This window comes from Maylandia zebra, linkage group LG18 (genome assembly GCF_041146795.1).
Source record: "Maylandia zebra isolate NMK-2024a linkage group LG18, Mzebra_GT3a, whole genome shotgun sequence".
Taxonomy (NCBI): domain Eukaryota; kingdom Metazoa; phylum Chordata; class Actinopteri; order Cichliformes; family Cichlidae; genus Maylandia; species Maylandia zebra.
The window spans coordinates 3,909,015-3,934,028 of NC_135184.1; the positions used below are offsets into that span (position 1 = coordinate 3,909,015).

A 25,014-nucleotide genomic window follows, 5' to 3' on the forward strand; every position below is an offset into this window, starting at 1 on the left:
CGTGCTTAAATATTACTTTCCTTGTCATGTTTTTTTTTTGTTTTTTTTTTTTGTTTTTAAGAAAGGGTTTGAAGGTTTTTTGTGGGGGTTTTTGTCCACTGGTCGGTTTTACAGACTATCAGATGTCATTTTACTCGACAGATTAAGGTTTCTGAACCAAATAGAAACGCAAAAAAGACCATTATAAAGTTTTAGTTTGAAAGGTCATGTTTTTAAAGCCTGGGGTTTTATTATCATGGCTTTTAGAAACTAGACACTACAAGTGAGGGACAGATCTTACTGAGAAGGTACAGGCAGGATGACCTGTAGCCATATATGCTAAAGGTCACACCATGTGAATCACAAGACAGCACTACCCTGAGGTATACGGAGCTCTATTGCCATAGATGGTGACCATAATTTGGAAAAAAAATCAGGCTGTGCTTAATAAGACTTGAAACAAGAGATTGAGACGTGAAAATATTCAGGCGAATGTCTACTGGACTGTTACAGCATCTGTGCTTCCTGCTTCCTGCTGCTTTTTGCACTTATAAGAATCGCTCCTCATGACTCCTGTAAGTTGCGAGGAGCTTGGAAAGGATGCAAGTTTAAGGCACGTCCTTGAGTTTTTTCTTAAGTTTGGCAATTTTTACTTGCATCTATAGCTACAAATGATATTCTGTGTAACATGGTATTTGACTTGAAGGTGACTGGATGTCTTTCTTAGGATCAAAAGATCTTAATAAATTCTCTAAAACATGACAATTTCCTATGGAGGTGTGTAAATACTGATATTATGGACAAAGGTTATGGGACAGATAAGAGGATTATTTATTTTCCTTTCTGGGGCAAATAAGATCATCATAAAAACTGCTGACAAATATAAAAAATATTTTCCCCGTGCACCTTTAAACTGTGTCAGAGTGGACAGCAGGGAAAAACTGACAAAAGATACACGGAAATATTGAGCTCATTGTAGCTGGTGCCGTGTTCACCTTACTGTATAGCGTATTGTATACAAGTAAGACTTACGACGTGTTGGACTGTTCCAGCTGTCAGAAGGTGCAAAAGTCCGAATCACAGTGTTTCTCCATCTACTTTCTCCACATACTGTGAATATAAAAATCCCAAACAATACATGACACTACATAAGCATCTGTAAAGAGGTTTATAGGATGGTCTGATCGATGCATGTGAGCCTCAGAGCCAGAGATTAGATTAGCTGTAAACTGTTTACACTGCAGGCGGAAGAAGGACTTCTCTGCTTTTATGTGTAGAAACTGATTCCTTCACCTGAGCAGAGCGCTGCCACATTGTAATAACACTCAGACCTTTATGATCCACTCTATATTATTATGACATACCATCCCTGTACTGTGCTGATTTGCACAGGCAGGATAGCCCAGACCCGGCATTTGTCATGTAAATGTCATCTCAACGTTCATTCAAATGTTTTTGCATCCGGGCCAAATGTAGGTCAGTGAGTCAGTAGAATCTTTGAATAGAAAGATTAATAGGAGGAGCTTAATGAGCAGTGCAGGTGATAAAGATGTTTGTATAGGAAGAGGAGGAGTACAGTGAGTGTGGACTCCTAGCAGACCTCTTCATCACCTTGTTCTTCTGTTATCTTGTACAGTTATTGTGAAGCAGTGTTTAAGAACATCTCGCCTCTGTTGTTTGGGTTATATCTTATGTCTAGCCAGGAAGGAGTGATAGGTCCAAAAGTATAAAAAGATTGGTTTATGGTTTTGATAGTTTGAAAGGTCTTTTTTAGTTCAAGGTTATTCATGTAGCATCAAATCACAACAAAAGTTCTTTTAAGATAATGTGTACTGTAAGGAAAAAAGCCCGATAGTGTTTGAAAGAGACCCCCAACAAACAGATGATTGCTTAGGCAACAGCAGGAAGGAAAAACTCCCTTTTAACAGGAAGGAACTTGGCAGAATCATATTTGTACTTTTTTCCACATGGTCAGCTTAATTTTTTTTTCTTTTTGTTGCCTGTCCCATTTGGCTCTTTTGCCATCAGAGTTATTGTCTAAAGGCAAAGAAAGATGCCCACGGATTTACTTTACCAAATGGACCATCCCAGCCTTGCCGTAATGGTCTATTTGATTCACCTTTTATTGTTTATTTTATTTCATTTTCACTTGCTAAATATGGGACAGATTTGACTGGGGAAAAGAAAGGGGAGAAAGAAAGAGGGAAAGAAAAACAGCGGGGAAGAGGAACGGTGATAAAGGGCAAAAAACAAAAACCAATAAAATAAGCAGACAAAAAATACATCTATCAATCACCTGGATCAGCTTAATTTCTTGCTGTAAATCGACAAGCCCGTTGCCTTTGCTTGTGTTGCATGGGTGTAATCAGACATTACAGGGGCTTTGTAGAATTAGAGATCAAATGGTCTTTCTCACATACACGTCAGTCTGGCAATGTCTAGAACAGTTCAGTGCTGCAATGTATGTGTGAGCTTCAGGGAGTGTTAGGTATTCATTTCAGTTGACGTGTTTTTTCAAGCAGTACTATGGACAATCAGAATTTTAACAGATTTTTTTTTTAACTATTGGTACATGGTCGTCTAACCTGGTGCCAGAAGACACTCCCACAGGTTTAACTCTTCTCTCAGATCTGTTGGGAGTGGTGATCCCATTCAAATGAATGAAAAAGCCAAAGAGTTTCACAGACTCCTGAAGTCTGTATGATCGTAACCTAATGCCACTGTATCTACAGCACTGCTCCTACAACCATCAGCTCACTTCCTGTGGTGCAAGCATGTTAGCTGATGCTTTTTAAAACATTTAATGACTGAACTACATCTTTTAGCTCTAACCAACGGTTTGGTGTTTTCTCGTATTTGTTATCAACTGTTTGTTGAGGTTGGTCATGACTTGGTCTTTGGAAAATTAAAAAACTGGAAGAGAGAAGCTGTTTTCTTCATTCCTGAGAAACCCTCTGTAAATATTTCCTTTCAGCTTGGATGCTCAGAGTCTTTAGTGTCCGACTGCAACAGACTGCTCATCAGAAACTGCATTTCCAGTGTGATGTTATTGTTGGTATTCTTTCCACGCTCTATACATCGGTATGCCTATTAACCTAATTATGCCTATTATGGTTGTAATTTGAGTTCCACTCCACTTCTGAGCTCTGCGCACGGTTTCACCTCAGGCTGGTTATAAACACACGTTTTTTTTCTGCTTGTCCAGAGCCAATAGTGTTTTGAGGCTTTTTTTTCCCCTGATCGACCCCTTTATTGAGGAAAAAGGGCTTTCTGTTTGTAATATGTATGTGCTTCTATGTCCTCTTGGTGCTCTTCTCTAATCTGATAAAAAGTTTGACTAACTGTATTAAAGGAAATAAAAAAAATACAGCAAGAAAACAGGCTTTAATAAATCAAGATGAAGGAACAGAGCAAATGTCAGACTGGTATGAAGACCGTGACTGACAGAAAACCGACGGTCCTGTTTGTTTTCACATGCTGTTGTCTGTCAGTGGGAACCAGGCGAGATTAACAGGATAGAAGACAGTCGAGCCGTGTAACTGCAGAGGACGTAGATGCTCTGTGGATCGAAATGTCCCACTCTCTTTCTCCTAAATGCAATTCTTTTCCTCCTCCAGGCAACAGACTCTCAGAAGCTAATGTGTGTGTTATGGGAACACTGTGCACTGCTGTAATGAGATTTTCACTTTACATCCAAGTTGCGCCGGCAGAAATGTTGTCGTTAATTTTGATAGTGTGATCAAAAATGTTATCTTTGTCCGTGTTTGCAGAGATTAGAGGGAAAAGTGTGAGGTTTATTATTACTGTACCTTTTAAGTAGAAAATGAGTGGGGATTTCCCCTGTGAAACCTGCCACAAAGAAATATGAGCAGCGAGGGAGCTGCTAACTACTGCTGCTTTCACCTCACTGCAGATTGTCTGTGTGGCTCTTTTCTCGGCAAAAGTGGTTGTTGAGTCGCAGCAGGTAATTTACCTGCAACTCTTGTGCCTGTTAGAAAATGTGTTACTTTTATTATTGACCAAACTTTTGTTTTCTCAGATGATTCTGTTGTTTGAATGAATGTTCATGGTAAGTCAGACTAGTCACATTACATTTGTAGGCCAGATAAGCAGTCAGTCCATTAAAACGGTAATTCACAGATTAACCTGGTGTTAAGGATCAGCTTCACTATTGTTAATAGATGTTTAAGCCATATTTGAGAAGTCTTAAATTTAAAAAAGTGCTCTAGAAATCCCTTTTGGTTTCCAGAACAGCAGCAGACAGAGACAGTAAGGGTAAAGCTGGTATATTTCATAGAGCACTTAGCAAACTTAACTTTCCTTCAGGAATTCAGAGACATAAAAATGAAATAAATAAAGAGAGGTGAGGTTTAAAAGATCGCCACATTACATGTAGCGATTGTGTTTAGCTCGATGTTTATGTGGCTGTAAATTGTTTGGATTGTGTTTTTGTTTTGTTTTTTCTTCCTGGTTTAAAAACCACATTTTGTATCAGATTGCGAGCATGTGCTGATTGATGATCGCTGACTGATTGTGAAACCAATATTTTTATGACTGCTGCTGAAATTACACAGTGGCATGTCCCGATGAGTTAACATGTGTCAGGATCATACACTGTATATAAAAGATGGACGCTGATGTCACACACTTGTTTGTGAAGTCCCGTTTGGAAGCGATAAGTTAACCATTTTGGTTGTTGCTGCCTGGGACTTTTGAAACTCGAGCAGTCATATCTGAACCAGAGTGTGGAGTGCTCAGTTACAAGCCACAGGCTAGATTACTTGTCAGGTAATTCCACTAAAACAGGTAACATCAACACCACAGACAAGATCAAACAGTCCATTTCAGTGACTCTTATTAGCTGAGGTGAAGCAGCTAGCACCCACAGTTAGCACCTCTCAGTCAAAGCTGACTATGAGTAGTACCAGGCTGGAAACGTGTGTGCTTGTGTTGTAAATGTAGGCATTTTAAAAGTATTTGCGCATGTTTCTTAGGGGTTTTCTCACAAAGGAAGCTTGTTTGGGGTAAACCAACAATGGTAGCATTTCCAAAGTGAATGACCTTTACTGTTCCAGTATTTTTGTTTTAGTGGAAAGACCAATTAAGGATTTAGTTTTCTTCTATGCGGGATGGAAAGCTTCTCTCTGTGGTTACTAGACCTTTTAGAACATACAGGTTTTGACAGTGTTACTATTTTTATGCTGAAGTGGATGTGAAAAATCGGCTTAATGCTTCTCTAACCTTTGCAAATGCTCAGACCTTCACGGTTGAGGACGAGCATTTCTGACAGCATTACCTCTTTTCCTGCCCAGTTCGAGTAACTGTGAGAATCCGGTTAATTCTGCTGTAACCGTTGCAACTTTTCAAACCGAGGCCAGCAATAGCAATATCCAGATGTTTTCTCACAGATGCACGCTGATGTGCTGCCTTTTTTTTTTCTTCCCAAGCCTGCCTAGTTATCCATCAGTCACCACCACATCACTGAAGCTTCAGCCAAGTTTTCTTCTGGCTTCACGAGCTTCTATTTCAGCAGCTTGGTTTGTTTTGCTTTGAACTTTGAAATCTGAAACTAATTTGGAAAATCTTGAGTCTGCTTCTCAGCAGTGAAAATAAAAGCAAAAGGTCAAACGTGATGAATGCCGTGCTGCTGGGCTTTTTGACAGCCTGAGTGGAAGCTGTAAAAGAGTGTTCATCACTAAGGTCACATGTTTGGCTGCTTGATGTTTGCTGCTGTCCACCCTCCTGGGAACCTAATAAGGGTTTTACGACTCTGTGTTTCTGTCTGAGAAATTGGATTTAAGTGCAGCCTTTGGCCTCTCTGTGCTTCCACCTGAGCAGTGACGGGCAGCAGAGATGATTTGCTCCGATCTTTGCTCAGTAGATGGCGAGTAACGACATGCAGGTCAAGAGAGTTATCATTAGAGAAGAATGGATGCTGTGCAAATGTTCATACTTTGAAATGGCAGTGAGGGGGGGGGGAGCTTCCTCTACAGCACCAATAGCTGGTATCGAATATAATTACCCAGGTTCACTACTTCATGGCTCCTCATGGTGGCGCATTTAGTCAAATGAAGATAAAATGAGCAGAACTTTGCTAATTAGCAACACAGAAGATGAAACGGTTGGGGAACAGTGAAGAGAAGGACAGTATGGGCTTATTAATTGAACTGACGCATTAAAAATGTCTGTATTTTAATAAGTACATTTTCATCGGAGTATGAAGTATTGCAGAATCGTTGAATCTTGTTATCGTGTAATGCATCATGATAGTATTTTTTCATGTTTCTCTTTCACCTTTACTTAAAACATTCAGGTGAAATTTTATTTATTTGCTTTCTGTCTGCGTAATTATTGATAATTTACCTCTTTGATCCACAGACGTACATCGGTTCCATCCTGGCAGCAGTCAACCCTTACCAGCCGCTCCCTGGCCTGTATGACCGACCCGCTGTGGAGATGTACAGTCAGCACCACCTCGGTGAAATCTCCCCGCACATCTTTGCCATCGCCAATGAGTGCTACCGCTCGCTGTGGAAGAGGCTGCAGAACCAGTGTGTCCTGATCAGGTGTGTGATCTGTTTTTGTGAATGTATTTTATTTGTTTTTGAATCTCCAGAAGTTTTAATGGATTTACAAAAACACAGCAAGGAGTTGAAGCAAACTCATGTAAAGTCTAGTGGCTACTAGAGAGCAGAGTGTGAAACGTTGGAGTATTTTAAATATTTCGTTATTGTTTTACAACTTTTGCAGACTTGATGGTTCACATTTAGAATATCAGCACCATTTTTGCCTGAGGTTTTATCAAGCATCCTTATTGGTCCTTTGAATAACCCCCCCACAGAGTACCAAACTCCTTCATCTGGTTTCAAGTCTCCTCAGCGCTTTGGCTGCACCTCTGAGGATCTTTCTCTCTCTCTCACACACACACACACACACACACACACACACACACACACACACACACACACACACACACACACACACGCTCTTTCTATCGCCATCCTCTGTCTGCTCCCTTCCGTCCCAACATCCTTCCTCTTTGATTTCAGTCGGACAACTTTCACGTCGACTGTGGCTCCATTGTTCAGTCGACACACACAGACGTTCTCTTCCTACTAAGTTAAAAAGGAGCTATTTTTGTAACTCAGATATGATAATATTTGGCTGCTAATTTAGTGAAGGACGGATACAGGAGTTGTGTCTGAGTTTAAGTGCGTGGGAATTGTTGTTAGTTGTCATCAAGGTATCCTGAGTACGTGGCCATTCAACTTCCTGTTGCAACATTGTATTGTTGGCAGCAAAGTAGTTGTAAAGAGGAGCAAATAAATTAAGAGCACAAAAAGGGTGGTACACTACACAGAGATTATTGAGCCAGAATGGCTCTATCAGCTTTTCCTGTGACAGTTTGCTCATTAGCTGTCGTAGTTAAGAGTTGAGAGCTTAAAATTCTAGTTTCACATTTCTGTTTCTTCCATTATGAAATGCATGTCATGTTTTCATCTACAAGACAGAGCATATTAAAATGTGTTGAGAGTTGGAAACTGAAATCTCCATATTTCTGAAGACTGTTTAGAGATAGTATCTGAAGCAGAAAGAAATAAACATGGTGCTGGAGAGGAGTCGTGTTCGGAGAGTCTCAGTCTGCTGCTTCAGGCAAAAGTACTGCAGTTTTCTTAGGATTAGCCGGCATTAGTTTACAGCCTTGTTTGGTTTGCTTAATTGGCGTTGGGGATAACGAGGCACACATGTTTCCTTTAAACTTGAACCGGTTTAAGTTTGTGGGGAAAGCAGAAAGTTAAGTAGCTGGGATTTTGTTGTTTGCATTACATATTAATGAAACATTAATTAGCGATTATGTTTAATTCCTTCTGTGTTGCTGATGGTTTAAGTTGCACCTCTATAGTCATCACCATTGAGGGCCTGACCATCTACCACACAAAACATCTCTATGATCCACATCACTCACATGATTTGTCAACCAAAATGTCAAGTGGAAATTTTCACCATGACTCATTTTCACAGCCTTTTCCAAAAGCTGCCACTGTTGCGCCCAAACTTAGAAGGCATGTTGTTCATGTTGGTGTGCTGGGAGGAGATCTCACAAGAAATTGAAATATTGGCAGATGCAGCCTACAGATTCTGTCCGCTCTGAATGTCTTCCCATAAAAATAAAATTTAGCTAAGAATCTCTTAAAGTGTGAGTTGGCTCTTAAATGAGGAGGAAGAGACGGTTCAGTGCTGGCGTCTGCATTGCACTGGTGCTGGTGTCCCATCACCTGGATCATGAGGTAGCATTTCATCTGGCACTCTCTTCAGCTCCACCATGGAGTTATTATCAGTCATTCTATAAATTTAATTTCTATGTCCCAGTAACATAAAGGTTATAATTAAGCTTAATAACTGCAGAGAGACATGAAAAAGATGGTTGCTCCATATAAAAACAGATTTTGGCTTACTTGCTGCAGCACATGTAAACACATCATTTGATCTGTGCCAGTAACCTTGCATGCATTCAAGTTTTTTTTTTATTAAAAACCAATGATGACCATTTTTAATCCTAACTTACAAAATGAATGGGAATACTTCCCTGTGCTTGTGCACGGCATGCAGTCTCACGTGTTCTGTCTGTCGTCTTCTGGTCTGATGATGTATTTGGGATACAGAAATTCTTTTGTCTGGCACGATGTTGGTTAGTGGGAAGAACATGCGCCATGGTGCACAGAGCGAGGCGTAAACACAAACGTTGTAGTGGCGCTACAGAAAGTCCTGAGCCACACAATGCTGTCACTTTGTTAACGAGTCGTATCGCTGCTGTGGATCTGCTTTGTGTTTGTCTTCATCACCTTTCGCTTTTCAAGAAAAATCATTTGTTGTTTCTTGTATATTGGACAAAACTGTGGAACATTTTAACAAAGGGGAACAGAGCTTGTGAAACGTTTTAAATTCACCACAGAAAGTGAAAAGTTGAAAGAAAAATAAAGCCTACAGTTCAGTTGTGTAATTTTTTTCCATGACAGCAAAGCAGCACGTGAAGTCATCCAGGCCAGAGAGGACAGACCGCAGACCACAGCCGTAACCTTTAGCTGTTGTCTCAGCTAAAACACAACCTGATGGTTTTCTGTCTGTTAAAATAGAGTAAATGACACACTGAGCTTTCCAAGGTACACTCTGCACTGCTTGATTATCCTCTTCTAACTCTGATTGGTTTCGTATTCCGAATATTTTGAGGTTCGATGTTGCAGCTTTTTATGCGCTCCATTGTCTTAAGAATTCAGCTGGTTACAATGTTGCGAAATAGGAAATGAGGGTGATTACAATGAAAGAGCGCAAACACTGTCGTCTGACAGCCTGACCACTATATGCTTAAGGTTATACTTAGCAATATACTTAAGTTTACGTACAGAATTTACTACTACTCTTAAATAACTTGTTTTAAACTACGGTACCACCAGAGTTTCTTTCTTTTTTTCTTTTGGACCCCTCAGGCAGGGAAGTTTAAGACTTTCACTTCTAAGCACTGGGTTTGTTTTCTGTCAGTGTTTTACTGCCTCTGAGCTGCTAATTAGCTGCTAATTGTTACCCTGAAGGTAGACTTTTAAACTTTGCAAAGGAATAAAACGCTTAGGTTAAGGGTTATAGACTTGGCAGCGCTTTGTGAAAAACACATACAGATATCTATTTTTCCACTGTGAAACTGTAAAAATCAAACAGACGATCTTTGAATTAAAACAAAATTCAAAAGCTAGAAAAATGTTCTGCACCACCTTGTGTTTCTCCTGAGGGCCGCTGCCGGCTGTGTGGGCCGACTTTTTGACTGAGGATCAGAACTGAGGCTGTTTTTGTCATGCTCTGTGGTGGTCACTGAAAACACATGATGCCCTCTCTGTAACCACACAAAAATAATTCTGAGTCATTCAACATCATATATCAAACGATATCATTTAATTAGTCAACACAGGATCCATTAAGTGCAGTTATTAATGAGTGGCAGTCATGGCAGTGAAGAAAGACCTGAGTGTTTAAATACTCGCCTCTCATATGTGATCTCCCACTAAAGCAGTTTATTTCTAACTTTCTAACCACGTCCGATTGGCTGCAGTGTGTTGAACTGGGTCAAATTAAATGTGACTGAATTACTGACTTTACTGTACTTGCATTTAAAAAGATAATTTAAATGCATTTCAGTGGCAAAGAGTGAGACGACCAATACTTGAAACCAGATCACTGACGCAGTCGTTGCCCTCCATGACAGAGCCGACTGCAGACTTTTTACAGGCAGGTTTTCAGGCTCATAAAGGTCGTATTTTTGATACCCTGAAGTTAGACTTTGGGTGGAGGATCATTTTAACACAGAGTCGAAGTCCTGCCCAGCTGCCGCAGTACGTGGCATGGTTCACAATGATCTCTGACACCCACACACATTTCTCCTGCAGGTCCCCCAAAATCACCAAAGCGGTCTCGGTGCAGACCCTCATAAAACATGTAACATGCCAGCACCTCCACCCATACACAGAAAGGTTCGCTTCATGGTGTGTTTGAGAGAGAGAGGGAGGAAGAAGAGCTATAAATCGCAAGCTGGCACTTTCAGGCGAGGCAGGAAGCTTCTCTCACTGGATTTAGGGATTGTGGGTAATCAGATCCAGTCAGGGGGAGGCGAATGAAACAGAAGCTGGTGTAAAATAAGTGGAGGAGGAGAAGGAGGAGGAGGAAGAGGCCAGCTCTAACACAAGGCCATCTGCTCATTAATGCTCATAAATGCCACTCTGCATTTTCAATTATGCGGGTACCTGCCTACATCGAGCCACATTGTTTTAATGGAAGCCCCCCCTTTGAGCTGGTGCTGCAGATTTCAGCAAAAATGCCCTCCCCACCGCCAGCAAAGAAAATCCTGGAAAACCTCCAAACGCTCGCTGTGCACAGAAGATGCCACCATGGCAGGTTTAAGTTTGGATAATAAAGCAATAAACCAGAGATGCAGACCTCTAATTCACATTTTATTAGCTAATTCTCTCCATTTCTTATGAACCTGATTTCTTTGTTGGCTCAGTAGCATTCTTACAACTTTAGTGTTGCAGAATAAGCCATGCCTTCATCAGAGAATTGTATTAACCACGCCCTAAATCTAAATATATATACGTCTATATCTAAATCTAAATGGAACACGAACAGGTGACTTCTATAAATTCAATCCTTGTACAGTATTTGGGACTTGCATGTATGGAGGTTACTGCCGGGACAGGACTTGACTGACCTGCAGTAAACACTGACCTTGACCCTGTCCGGCTCTACTGGGATGAACTTGGAATGCAGACTGTGAAACACCTTACCACACAGTAGAAGTGATGGACCTCATTAATGCTGTGGATGAGACCAAGCCTTTGCAGGCAGGTTCCAACATGTGAATGAAAGATTAAAGGCAGAAGAGTGGAGGCTGTTAGAGCAGCTCACTAACACTCATGTTATTGGTTCAACATTTACAAATGGTCATATTAAGCAGACAGCCAGGGTGTTTGAACACTGTAATAATCGACAGTCAGAACAAGTTTGTCATTTAAGAACAAAACAAAAGCTAGCACACTCATGCCTGAAGCTTCAATACAATCAAACTTTTTCATTTGCAAACTTTGGCTTGTTGGGCTGCTTTTTTTATGGCTAGAAAGGCTCGAATTTTTAAATTGCAAAGCTGTCGAGGTGTTTTTCTGCCCAGCCTACAGGTTCCCTCCCCCAGCAGTTTGTTTCTGACCTCCTGACCCATAGGTGGGTGCCGGGTCAAACCCAATAGTCTCCAGCCTTGTTAATTATTCAGGCATGTGGGGGTCACAAAAGCCCTGCAGCAAAGCCTTATGAAAACATACCTGAGAGGGTTTCTCTTGGGATTCAGCAGGATTTCTCTGTTTCGCCTGCTTTGAGTGTCTGACACATAATTTGTGACCAAAGGAAGGAATGGATCACAGCAAAGGAAGAGAGCCTGGTGGAGCGGAAACATAACTAACTGTGCAGATTTAAGTGTAACATGAGACGAGCAGTTTTCTAAATGTGAAATTTTATGGTGTTTGCGTTTTATCAGTGTTTACATGTAGAAATAAGCATCAGTGCCTTTTCATGAGTTTCACGTTAAATAATGACGCATCCCAGGTAACTTAAAATACTCGTGAGATCCTGTTAAAGATGCTCTAAAAGCTGGGGAAGGTTTTAATCATTCTTCACCATCTGTGGGGGACATCCAGACAGGACTGGTGACCTGATCCTGGATGCTGTGGAGGAGGTTGGTGTCACATGGAAGTAAAGGCTGTTGCAAACACTGGTAGGGTAAGAGGCGGTGCTGCTATAGGGGGCATTAGTGCCTGAAGAAAAACACCTTGAACTCAGTCCATTGTTGGATAAGTAAGCAGCAGAGACTGGATCAGCACAGCTGTCTGGGCTCAGATTGAAAACTCCAGCTGTGGGTATTTTGACATTAGTCTGACGCTGGGCTGGAAGAAAAAGGTCTAATCCCTTATACAGGGTTAGATTTTTAGCACGAGTCGCACTTCAGTCTAAGCTCAGGCTTAGCTGCACTTCACTCTGATAATCAGACTAAACTTTCTGAGTTAAGCCCCGCTCCCACTGCAACATCTGCAGACGTCTGGTCAGCCTATCATCACGTCTCTTATCTAATCTCAAACTGTTCACACACAAGAAAGCACTCAGCCAAACAGCACAGTGTAAATATGCAAAAGTTTGTGTTCATACATAGACTGTGTAGTGCAGGAAATGGCTTTGTCTTCATATACGTTCTATTAATACAGTGTTCTCACACCTTTCCCCCGTCACACATCACCAGCAGCCTCTTTTATCAACTTTAGCAACTTTTGGTCTGAGATTTGATTTTGTTTGGATGTCGTGAGCTGTAAGGATCCAGTGTGATCAGTGTTATTGGATGCTGCCATTTATAAATTACCCACAATTTTATGTAATGAATGATGCATTTGTTTTTAATTGGCCTTCCGATTATCAACTCCAAATGGTAATCATGTGTTTTTGGAGTTTCTAACAAGTATTTCTTTCTTGAAAAATGCATTTTTTTTTTCATGCAATAACCTGTATACCTTTATCACTCGCACGTCTACACTTCTTATCATTTTATAGTGTGCAATGTTGCAGTAATCTAAAACAGGAGGCTTTGTGTCATGAAGATGAAGGAGGTCCTCACCTGTTTATAAATCTGTGTATTGAGGAAGAACAGAGACTCGCTAAAGACAATAAAACAAAATATTTCCCTCTAAGTGTTTTAGTTTTTATATTTCTGGCTGCACATTATTTCTTATTTTAATTCTCGATTTTTACATGTTTAAAGTGACAAAAAATGTGAAGTGTAGTTAATTCAGCATTGTCTTAAGAATTCATAGTATGATTTACTAAAATGTGCTAGTAGGTCAGTTAATATTTGCTTTACTGTCAACATGTTGGTTAAAGGAATGCAAATGTTCCAGATCCTCTGGACACCCCTAACTTACACAGCAGATTAGAAACAACAATAAAACAATAAATATAGAGTGTGAGACCATCTGAACGTCCCATGATGCAATGTGGTCTAGTTATTTACTGTAAAAGGGTTAATAGGCATAGACAGGGTGAGATATAATCAAGTATCTGTTGAACTCACAGAAGTGTGTAAGTGTGTAGGACATGACGTGCAGAGGTGCCCATCGAACCTTACAAGGTGCATTCCACACCAGCTCGACAAGTAATTTAATCTTAATCTTCTTTTATGAAAACAGCTTCTATCGGTCGATGAGAACATTTCACCTTTTTGTCCCAGTGAAAAGAGCCAGTACATTTCCCAGATTCAATTACTTGTGTAGACAGATTTTTTTTCTCTTCTCTCTTTGCGTGTCGCTCCTCATCTCGGTTTCTCTTCCCTGCTCAGAAACTCTTTCACTCTCTAGCAGAAACTGAGGCTCTTTGCCTCAGTACAAAGAGTCTGAGTGAGGTCCAGAGCTGTGGAGGCAGTTCGTCCAACACAATCAGTCGCCTGGCTGCAGACTCCCTCCTTCCTGCCTGTGGGGGGGCTTTTGCCTTGGGTGGCAACAACACGGGGGGAGCCAGGGATTAGTACAAAAGCAGGGTGCTGTATAGCTCCGTGTGTGTGTGTGTGTGTGTGTGTGTGTGTGTGTGTGTGTGTGTACCTGTTTAGGCATCTTTGTGGGTGTGTGGGTGGGTGTGTGTGTGGCTCTCTGCCAGAAGTCTTTTAGGTGACTTGCGTTTAACAGGCCTTTTCTGATTGGCCCATTTGTGTAGAAGAAGTTATTCAAATGAGTCACATGTGAAAGCCTTTAAAGTTTGACCTGCTGCTGGTGAGACGCACTGCTGAGATCTGCCGTTTGAATCACTAAAACTTCATTTTCCACCTTTTTTAACTTCAGTCTCTTCTGTCATAACATCGACACTCATGCGCTGCCTGTTCATGTCAGAAGTTATTGCAAGTCACCCAGAGAGTTTATGTTATCTCCAGTCCTGTTCTGTGTCCATCAGGAATGTGACACTGACTTTAAGGATGTGGCCTCTCCTGCTACAAGTTCAACTTTATTTATAAAACTCTGCAAAAGCAAGCAGTGTTTCCCAAAGCACTGTCCAAGAGACAATGACAAGGCTGTCAAAGCTCTGCTTTTTAAGATGACCCACAAATAGGTTCTCTCACTACTTTGTTGAGGCAGTTTCACATAAATAAGGTTTAAACATTATTTCTAGTTGTACATTTCATCAACTAAAACGCTGTAACCCAAACCATAAACTTTTCCTAAAACCAACAAAGACTTTTTAAATGCCAACAATAAAAGTAAAATTAAAAGCATTAAGGTCCAAAAAGTGAAGGTTGCTATGAAGTTTATGCTCTAAATAATTTGAATTTAAAATACTTTAAATTTATAGATCCAAAATATGCATTAAATGCATGTTAAAGGGATTTTATCCCTAAGCTGATAATCACTCATAATATTTGTAATAGAAAGTTAAATATCTGAATAATGTTTTGCAGTCTTTAGATGTAAATGAGATGGTATCTTTCCACTTTCCCACATACAAAGTCATCTGCAGACATGTCGAATAAAAGAGAAGTTCAGCAGGATGGCTGTCAGATCACCTGGTGTAGTTGTCGGGTAACAAAGAACATTTGTGCGTTATCAGATTAGCTGTCAGTGGTAGGCGAGGTGATGTAAAGAGCATGAATGTTTTTCATGGTGCTGTGACTGTGTGGTATGTCCATCAGGCCTCTGAACCACCATAATGCCTCGAGAGGACGATCTGTTGTAATGCAACCCTGTCCATATGTTTCCCACTGCCTCTCTTCAAGTGGAATTTCCTCAATTTGCTGCCAGCGTCATTATATAAAGCATGCATCCAATTAGTTTCCAAGGTGTTGTAATATTTCTGTAGTATCTGCTTGGATTGTGGGCTTATGAGCAGAGGACTTTAGTCGACCTTTAAGTCTTTGCCTCTTCGGTAATGTGCAGATTCTGAGAGGATTATTTTAAATGAAGGAAAGAAAGTCGGTTACAGATGATCATAATGTGAAAAATAATTTTTTGATATATCAGTTATTTAGTTAACAAAGTTAAAGCAGATGTATTCACTTCGAAGTATTCAACAGTGTCAAAGTTTTATACCAAAAAAAGATTAAATTCCCAATTCTTTGTGCCAAAACTGACTCCGCCCCCCCAGAGCTGTTGCTGATTGACCTTTTTCTAGTCAGCTAACAAGTTTAATGGGCTGTTTTAATGCACATAAGATCCAAGTTACAACATCCTTGTACTGAACTCTCAGCCTGACTTATGTTAGATGAGCTAGAAAAACAATAAAAAATGAAAAAGAAGAACGTTACTGTAGCTGAACTAAGGCTAAAAAAATATCCATGAATGTTTTTAGTCCCATCCTTAGTTTCTTTCAGGCTTTTTTCTCCTCCCTGCATACAAACCAGAACACAGAAACACGTCTGTTCAGTGGTGAAGGAGCTACCAGCAGGAAAAACCACATGTCAAACACTGTGATCTCTCTGAGGGGAGTCACCCAGCCATTATCCAAATGAAGAGTTTTCGTCCTAAATAAAGTCCCATCTACTGTCACCAAATGTTTGCAGATGTGAGAGAAACTCTCATTTTTAAAAAAAAGGATGTTTTGAGGTGTCGTAAACAGGATTTCATAACAAAGGCAAACAAGCGTGCTGTGGTGCTTCCTCCTCGGGGGTTAGGTCACATAGCAATTTCGGCCCGCAGACATTTAATTAAGGCTCCCACCCAACAAAAACACATTGAAGATATGTTGAAGATAATGGTTTTCACATTATTTTCACTCAAATCTAGAAGCAATCTTGTAACTCAGGGGTAATCTTGGAAATGCCTCTGGGCATCTATCTACTGCCTAAATGAACAGAGAGGAAGCCAGAGCTTTCATTTCCATGTTCAGTGGGACGCAAACACTGCGTGAGTCACCAGTCAAATCAGATCTTTTTTTTTTAAAGGCAGCTTAAAAGGTTTGATTAATTTTTCTTTGAATAAAGTTTAAAAGTTTCATCACATTCTGATTTAATTATTCAGCCCAGATCTCCAGCTCATCCCACCAAACTGAGTAAAATGATAAGTATTCTCGCCTATATCTTTATATTGATTTAAAAGTAAAGATGCCAGCAACCCATAGACTGTATATAAAAGATGGATGTAGCCACGGTGCCATCCCACAGTTTTGAAGCCCCTAACTGAGCTTTTCCATTTTAGCTTCGCTGACATTCAGATATCACAAAGGGACACTTCTTACTTATAAAGTGTCAGTTTTTCAGTCAAAAGATTGGCCAGCTGCTTTATTATCCCCATGGATGCTGATGGGAGCAAATCATGATCCAAATTATCCTGATATGTCATTCACAGATCCAGCCCATAAACTCATCAGTGTTTACTGAAGTCACAGTAAATAACTGAGGGTCATTTTTCCATAGACTTCTATGCATTTACTTCTTTTTGCATCCAGAGGTGTCGCCCCCCGTTTGTCATTTCTATAAGTGCAGGTTTAGGTCAATTCTACATTTATTTCACAGACTTGCAAGCTGCATCCGTCTTTTACCTACCAGTAGCATATTTATAAATTGAGCTATTTGTATATATCAGAACTATTTTGTTATATTTTGTAAGTTGGAGCAACTGTAACTACATAATTTCCTCAGGGATTAATAAAATATTCTGCTGGTGATTCTGACTTGCATGGATTTCTTTTCAGTCTACTTAGCACGCTCTGTTTCCTGACAGTATCACTGGTACGCTTCCTTCGAACCTATTTTCTCCCAGGCTTCCAGAAAAGGTCAGAGGAGCTGTTACTGCTGTAGTTGTCTTACTTATGACCACTAAGTGTAACTTCTTACAGGTCTTTAGTGTGTCTGTTGAATAATGCATTTTTGGGGAGAGTAATCTAACAGTCGGGGGTTGCTCTCGGTGTCTAGGTTTTCAGGGTTGATTATTAACGTGACTCGCCTGAACCTCACACTGTTTGGCTGTGGGTTGCCAGGTTCACGTTAAATGTCACTGTGATGTGCGTGAGGGTATCCTGCTGTGTTTGACAAGAAAGTTGTGTTACCGATTACAGCAGTAGAGGTGCAGCTGGACATTATGTTGGGTGATTCTACACCCCTTTCTGTCCATTTCTGTCAGTCGTGTTGTGTTTAATGTACCTCAGGCATCTGATAAATGTCACCAGGTTATTCAAGTGAAAACTTCTAGAATCCGTGTGTGTGTGTGTGTGTGTGTGTGTGTGTGTGTGTGTGTGTGTGAGAACCAAGTCTGTAGTGGGATGAAAGTGATTGTGGTTCAGGCAGATGAAGCTTGTCAGGGGGTTTGACTTGCAAAAATCACAGTCATCAGCACAGCGCGTGGAGAGTGGCTGTTTTAAGCTCTGAGTGTGTGGAGTTTGCTGCCCCATATACACACAGCCCCTGCCTGTAGAATAAAGTGGGGTTATTATAAAGGACTGTAGCTGTTGAATGACTATCCATGACTAAATGATGCTTTTTCTCTATTTATAGAATAAAACTTAATCATTGTTGCAATGGTCATTCAATTGTGTGCTTCATTGTGGCTGCTGTATCCTTACAGGGCATGAGCTTGCTGCATTTCAGTTTTGTCGACCCTCTGTGCTCACCGATCAGTGAGAATAGATTTCCCTGATCTGGTCGCCTGAAGCACACAGTTCTGTCTTTGAGCAGAGAGGTCAAACCCACCTGTTCTGTTTGATGCTCTGTGTTAATCATCCAAAGCTGCTCTAGTAGAGTGTATGAATAAAAAATGTGGGGCTAGAAAAAGCAAAAGGAGCCATTCTTAACTATTAGTTACTCATTTTTGCTGTTTTGTTTCCCACATGAATCAGGTTTTTCATCCCGTCATGCTTCATGCCTCCCGTGGCTTTATGTCACTTCTTATTTTTATGATATTGACTTTCACGTGTGATTTGATTCATTGACCGGTTTCAATACAAGAGCCAGGGATCCTAAGTCAGTTAGCAGTGCCCAGTGCGCCATCTAGTGGTTGGGTTTTGAATATTTCCCCAGAACATCTCGATGCCATGAGCTGTGTGTGGAACGCTAATATTAAATTTAACTTATAACCAAAACTATAAGTGTGATTTGAAACCTGCTAAAGAAATCCATTAAATGAATCTTCTTATGACATCACTGCTTAATTTCTGAGGCATCTTCGAGATTGTGTTTATTTTTCTTTCCTTTCCCTCAGTGGAGAGAGCGGCGCTGGTAAAACAGAAAGCACCAAACTGATCCTGAAGTTCCTGTCAGCAATGAGCCAACACTCGCTGGAAGTATCATCCCGAGACAAGACGTCACATGTGGAGGAGGCACTGCTGGAGAGCAGGTAAATTACACCTATCATTACAAATTAACTCCATAGTGCTATGGGGTAATCGCTCAATTGCTTTCCTGGTTAATGATCACGTCCTTTCTTCACTCTAAAGTCCCATCATGGAGGCCTTTGGGAACGCCAAGACTGTGTACAACAACAACTCCAGCCGATTTGGGAAGTTCGTCCAGCTGCATGTCAGCCAGAAAGGCAACATCCAGGGAGGCAAAATTGTCGACTGTATCCTTTAAAACCAACTTGATGTTAAGTGGCCTACGCTTCCTTTCCCTGCTCATTTCCTGCGCAGGCTTAGCATTAAAGGAGGCCATGCTGTAAGGGGTTAGCAAAATTGCTGTCAAGGGTAAAAATACAGCAAGCAAGAGAGAGCCACAGCTTCCTGTTCATTTATTAGCACAAATCCTTCATTAGGAGCACGAGGATTGTAACATTAAAATAAAACTGATTTGACTGTTTTTTTGATGATGTTATTCCTTCATCTTTATTTATGTGTTTATGTGTTCACATGTGTTTTGAAAGTTTATTTTAAAGTCCAGCTACAATTCATGCAACGTTTAGCTAGCTGGTAAACACAGAATTGAAATTTTAATACATTTTAATGCTGGTCTTTGCTTAAGTTGTCCTATTTGAACATTTCTGCAGAATTCTGTTAGCAGTTTTGTGCGTGCAGGCTTTTTTTGACTGTTTTGTTCCTTGACACTTTTGTGGCTGCAGACCTCTTAGAAAAGGTGAGTGTTCTTCTTCCTTCCTCCCACCAAATCTGTGATTAGGGTTGAATCAGGAGTGCTGGAGGCTGCTGGTTTTCACTTCACATTTTCACTTTGTGAAATATGTTTGTAAAGAAGGGAGGTGCAAGCAGCTCCATGGAGTTTTTGTTATCTTGTTGTAAAAGCACACCATCTTTGGGTTCAGTTTTAGAAGTTTAAACTAACTAAGGCTGCTGTTCTGTGTGTTTGGTCAAATGTGAAAATTAGCATTAGTTTTGATGTGAAGATGTATATTAACTCTCCTCTTCCTCTGCAGAACCGAGTGGTCAGGCAGAACCCAGGGGAGAGAAACTACCACATTTTCTACGCCATATTAGCAGGAACCAACAACCAGCAGAGAGGTGAATGATGGGAAAACACCATCGTTTAATTTAATAAGCATTTAAGTAGGAAGGTTAACACAGATGAAGTTATGAGTCAGTGCAAACAGACTTCAGGCACAGAAAGAGCAGAAAGCTAACATGGTTCAAATGTGTCATAGATGTTGTAATTAGTGTGTTTCTGTGTGTCTGCAGAGGCGTTCGGGTTGACCCATCCTGACAGCTATCACTACCTGAGACAGTCCAGCTGCCAGGATGACAAAACAATCAACGACAAGGGCACTTTTCAGGATGTTCTGGTGCGCGTGGTTATGTTGCATTTACTGATTTAAGGCTAAAAGTAACAGTTATTTGCACTTTACTGTGTGTGCTGTGTTCCAAAACATTTGGTTTTGGTCAAATTTAAAATGTGGCAAAAACTTAGAATGCACAGACTGCACATACTTTTCCTTTTCCCTCATAGTTTGACATAAATGATATTTCTGTATGCTACTCATGATTCATAATCACAAGTCAGAGTAAGAAACTTTTGATCCTGGTGACTGAAAGCTGAAATCACTGCTGCCAAACCAAAGCATCAGACTTATGGCTTTAAATCAGTCCAAACCTCAAAGAACGCCCTAAAGTCTTTACAGCTTCTCAGGACGGATTGTTTCTAACAGCAACTTCCACCCAAAATAAATAAAATCAGCTGGTGAGAATTTAAACATGAGGCCACCAGAGGCGACCTGAGGTTTTCATCCGTTCTTTTCTCCTTGTGTGTTTGCGGTTCCCAGAACGCCATGCGAACGATGCAATTTACAGAGGAGAACATCAACGAGATCCTGCGCCTCCTGGCTGGGATCCTCCACACGGGAAACATTGAGTTCGTGACGGCCGGAGGGGCTCAGATTTCCTCCAAATCAGGTAGTTTACCCTTCCCCTCCACACATTTTTCTTCATATGGTTACAATGAACTTTGGCGAGCTAATTATGGTCCTACAAACACATAAGTCTGGCACTGTTGTCAACAAAGTAGTTCTCATGATTAAACTTAACCACGTCTGAAACAAAGAACTTTTTTTTTTACTCACAAACAAAATGTTTAAAGTGTTTGTTTGGGAAGATTAGAACTAAATACTTCCACAGCTTGTCATTAGTTTGGTTTCACTTTCCTTGAAAACTTTTCATTCAGAGTAAAATATTCAGACTTCAGGGCACAAACAAACCCAGGATCTAAGCTGTTATTAACATTGTCTCAGCATGTTAAAACTTTAATTTCTGACTGTTTTAAACTTTCATCTGCTTTCACTGTGACTTCACCTTTGGGTTGATTAAAGGCTAATGCATTTCAAGGTCAAAAGCCAAATGGAAAGGATGCTGACGACAGTGATCATGGTGTGAATGAGGACCAGTTAAATAAACACGATGTCTGGTTTCGTGGTTTCCTCCACTTAAAATGACATTTTACGTCCAAAGTCGTTAACGGTGTGTTTCATTTGTTGGCAGCACTCAGCTGGACATCTGAACTCTTGGGGCTGAACTCGGATCAGGTTGCCGAGGTCCTGACGCACCGGTCCATGATCCTCAGGGGCGAGGAGATCTCCACACCACTAACTGTGGAACAGGTCAGTTGTACTTTAAACATCCCAGATCAAAGCCATCCCACCAAATAAAAATGGCTACAGATAAAAAATAACAGCCATGTTTTGATTATAATGGTCCTTCCTTGTTGGGCCTCTAATGCATGTGAGGCCAAATCAAACTGAATCTCAACACCTTGCCACAGCCATGAGTACACTGATACAAAGCAGAGTTAGCAGTGAAGGTGATAAATATGAGATGGAAGGAAAAACCTAACGCTTGACTCAAGGAAAATGACATCATTAATTAACATCATTAATTAACCATTAACAGTATTTGTCAAGAAGAAGTTTAGTTCGAATGTTTGTTCAGGAAAAACTGGCTTTGCTGTTCTTTGGTGACAAATGCAGTAGGACCAGTTCTTATTGGTTGAAAGAGCTTAATAATATTCATGGGATCAGGTGGAAAATCTACATATTATAAACACAGATAAATATGTGCAACAGAGATAAAAAAAAAAAAATATCCTGACTTTCACATCGTGAGCAGTCATACTATCTACTGCATCCATCCCATAATGCATCTCCACATTTAAACCTTCAACCTCACAGAGAACAATTCTTCACTAATTTTAGCCTGAAGCAGGTTCCGGCTGTTTAAAGTGAAGGCAAAACAAAACACACCCAAAACCCAAACAGTGTTCGAGCTTTCCGGCTATTCTCTGCTGTTATTGCTTTGTGATGAATGAGGCCTTTGGGGGGCTGAACTTATTTCCTCAGTTCATCAGTCTGTAGGGGGCTGCGCTTGAGTCAAAAGCAGGTTGTTTGTGCCTTTTTTTCACTAATTCATCAATGGAGGTAAAGTAAATGTTACCGGGACCTGAGAGTCCAGTTGCTCTTATGTTTCTCTGAACATGTTAACATGGAGGATGGGGACTGTGTATCCTACTGGTTATGGTTACCTCCACAGTTTAACTGGCCGTCTTACATTTTTCTTTACATATAAAAAAACGTTTTTTTCTCTTTACCCAGTTTCTTGTCTGTGTTGCTAATGACAGAATCTAAAAATGATCACTTCAATCATCTAAACAGGAAACCAAGAAAATATTTAGCATAATGGATTATTCTTACTTTTCATGAAGATAAATTTCTGTCACTTAACATATTGATTAATTGAGGAGTTGTGGCAGTGTTTATAGTAAAAATATTAAGTGAATTAATAAGAAATTAGAATAAGAGTCAGAAAATGAGGATGATGTTAATTTTCCAGGTAGTGTCAGTTTATTCATTCATGACCTTCCAATAAGCCACTAATTAAAGACTTTAGCTGAACACCAACTGTGTTTGTCCTGCTCCTCTGCAGGCCGTGGACTCTCGAGACTCCATGGCCATGGCACTTTATTCTCAGTGTTTCAACTGGATCATTCGCAAACTCAACACCCGCATCAAGGGCAAAGAAGACTTCAAGTCAGTCAGCATCCTGGACATCTTTGGATTTGAGAACTTTGAGGTATGTTTAGTAAAATTCCCCCTTAAAATGTCAATATAATGACCAAGTATTATGTGGTCCAAAGGGTTAACTCAGGAAAGACCCACGGGTGAGCAGGCTGTGAGTCCACTGTGACATGAGAATGTAATATTCCCTCTGGGACAAATACGTTTATTAAATGTAACTGAGTTCAATTAAATTTCAATCGCTTGTTCAAGCACATTCGAATAAACTTTCCCCTCCCCAAGAATTTTAATCATACTTTGTTTTTAATCAAGAAATCAGTAAATAACCCTCAGGGATTCCTCGTTTTCCAGTTCATTAAGTCTTCGTCTTTGTTTTCTGTGTCTGATAACCGCCTGATTTTCCCACAGGTCAACCGCTTTGAGCAGTTCAACATCAACTATGCAAATGAGAAGCTTCAGGAATATTTTAACAAGCACATTTTCTCCCTGGAGCAACTTGAATACAATAAGTAGGTGGAGGTTGTTTGTTCGTGATGCATCGATTTGTTTTGCACCAAAAGTCTGTGATCTAGTGTTACTTTGCTGTTTGTTAATGCTGCTTTCAAAAGAAGACAACTGTAAAGTTTTCAGGCCGTCCAGGTCAACTCTTTGATAGTTATGTTACCTTTTCATACATTAATTAATATTAATGTATCACATTAATATTTTAGACTTTATTTTAACATTATCAAATTAAACAAAAGATCGACACATATTACAGAACAGATTTTGAGACCAGAAAAGTAGAAGGTACTCCTAAAGATTTTATTTAGTTAGTGTTACAGCAGGAGGTGCATGCAAGGAAGTCTTAAATGAAAATTGGTGAAAAGAAAAGAATCCACATATTATTAATGTCGTTTTTGCTAATTGTGAAACGCTGCCACTTTCAGCCAAGTATTTGTTACTATTATAAACCCACAAAAATGGAACTGAATCATTATCTCATGCTGAAAACTTAATGGAAGCTAGTAGGGGAAATGCTTACCACAGAAACATGGTTTAGCCTACATCTCCACAGAGCTTTGTTTATTCTGGTCTATCTCAGAATATATTAGAAGTTTGTTCATTGAATGCAATGTCATTCAAACATGGGAGATGTATGTGCAATAAAGCTTTTTTTTTTCTGATTGTGAAGCTAACTTTACTTTTTTCTGCTAAGCTAGGAGAGCAAACAAAACTAAATGTGTTACACAAAGAAAGTTAAAAATTTAAAAATAAAATTAAAAAGGGAATATGTAGGATTAAGTAAGCTAGCAGTTACAAATGCTGAAGGTATTTTTATTTGATATAGCTGGTTGAGATGGTAATAGATATTTTTCTTATAGCATTTGTTTTGGTTGCTGATGACTCTTTATTAGTTGCTAGCTAATGTTTTTCAAAAGATGTTTTGAATATCAGGAAATTGTGAAGTCATGTTATGTGTGAAATAAGATTAAAGTTTATAGGCCTTTAATATGACATAAGCTCGTTCTTAACACTGGGTTAAACAGTGCTTTGCATCAGCTAAGCTATCACAGAAAATCTTTGCAGTTTGTACGCTGCCAAATAATTTACATATACTGAACAAAATGTTTTCATATCCACTCATTTTAAAGAAAAGTAGGTTGATGGGATCAATAGGTTGAGGGAAATCAGCATAATCGCCCAGCACCTCCATTTATCCATGGTTTGTCTCTGTTCATGTTTGTCTTGAGGGTTTGTTTTATTGGGAGTAACCCAGAGTAGCAGTGAACCGTGATGCTCCTTTAAAAAAGAACAAAGATTTGTCCTAAAGAAAAACCTTGTCTTATGAACTAAAACACTAAGTTTGATCGCCACCAATCTGTGCTTTGTGCTATAAATGCATAGCATCTCTATGAGAAGAAGTCAGGGATGAAAACATGCTGGTGCAGGTGGCAAAGACTAGAATGACGCATAAAACCAGATGTACTTTCATCCCTGCCTTTAAATGTGTCCGTTATTAATTCGCTCTACTAAATCCTTTTGTTTGTTTTTCCTGCTGCGTCTT

General features: G+C 40.0%; 1 protein-coding gene across 1 annotated transcript in view; it reads left to right on the top strand.

Moving 5' to 3' along the window:
* Positions 1-25,014, top strand: part of myo10 (myosin X) — a 124,524-nt gene that overhangs the window by 63,013 nt on the left and 36,497 nt on the right. The window contains exons 4-13 of the mRNA XM_004569454.4: positions 6,358-6,545; positions 18,726-18,860; positions 18,961-19,085; positions 19,578-19,591; positions 19,887-19,971; positions 20,146-20,249; positions 20,727-20,856; positions 21,439-21,557; positions 22,876-23,022; positions 23,376-23,476. Of these exons, the coding sequence (XP_004569511.2) occupies positions 6,358-6,545; positions 18,726-18,860; positions 18,961-19,085; positions 19,578-19,591; positions 19,887-19,971; positions 20,146-20,249; positions 20,727-20,856; positions 21,439-21,557; positions 22,876-23,022; positions 23,376-23,476 (1,148 nt within the window). The remainder of the gene's footprint in view (positions 1-6,357; positions 6,546-18,725; positions 18,861-18,960; positions 19,086-19,577; positions 19,592-19,886; positions 19,972-20,145; positions 20,250-20,726; positions 20,857-21,438; positions 21,558-22,875; positions 23,023-23,375; positions 23,477-25,014) is intronic.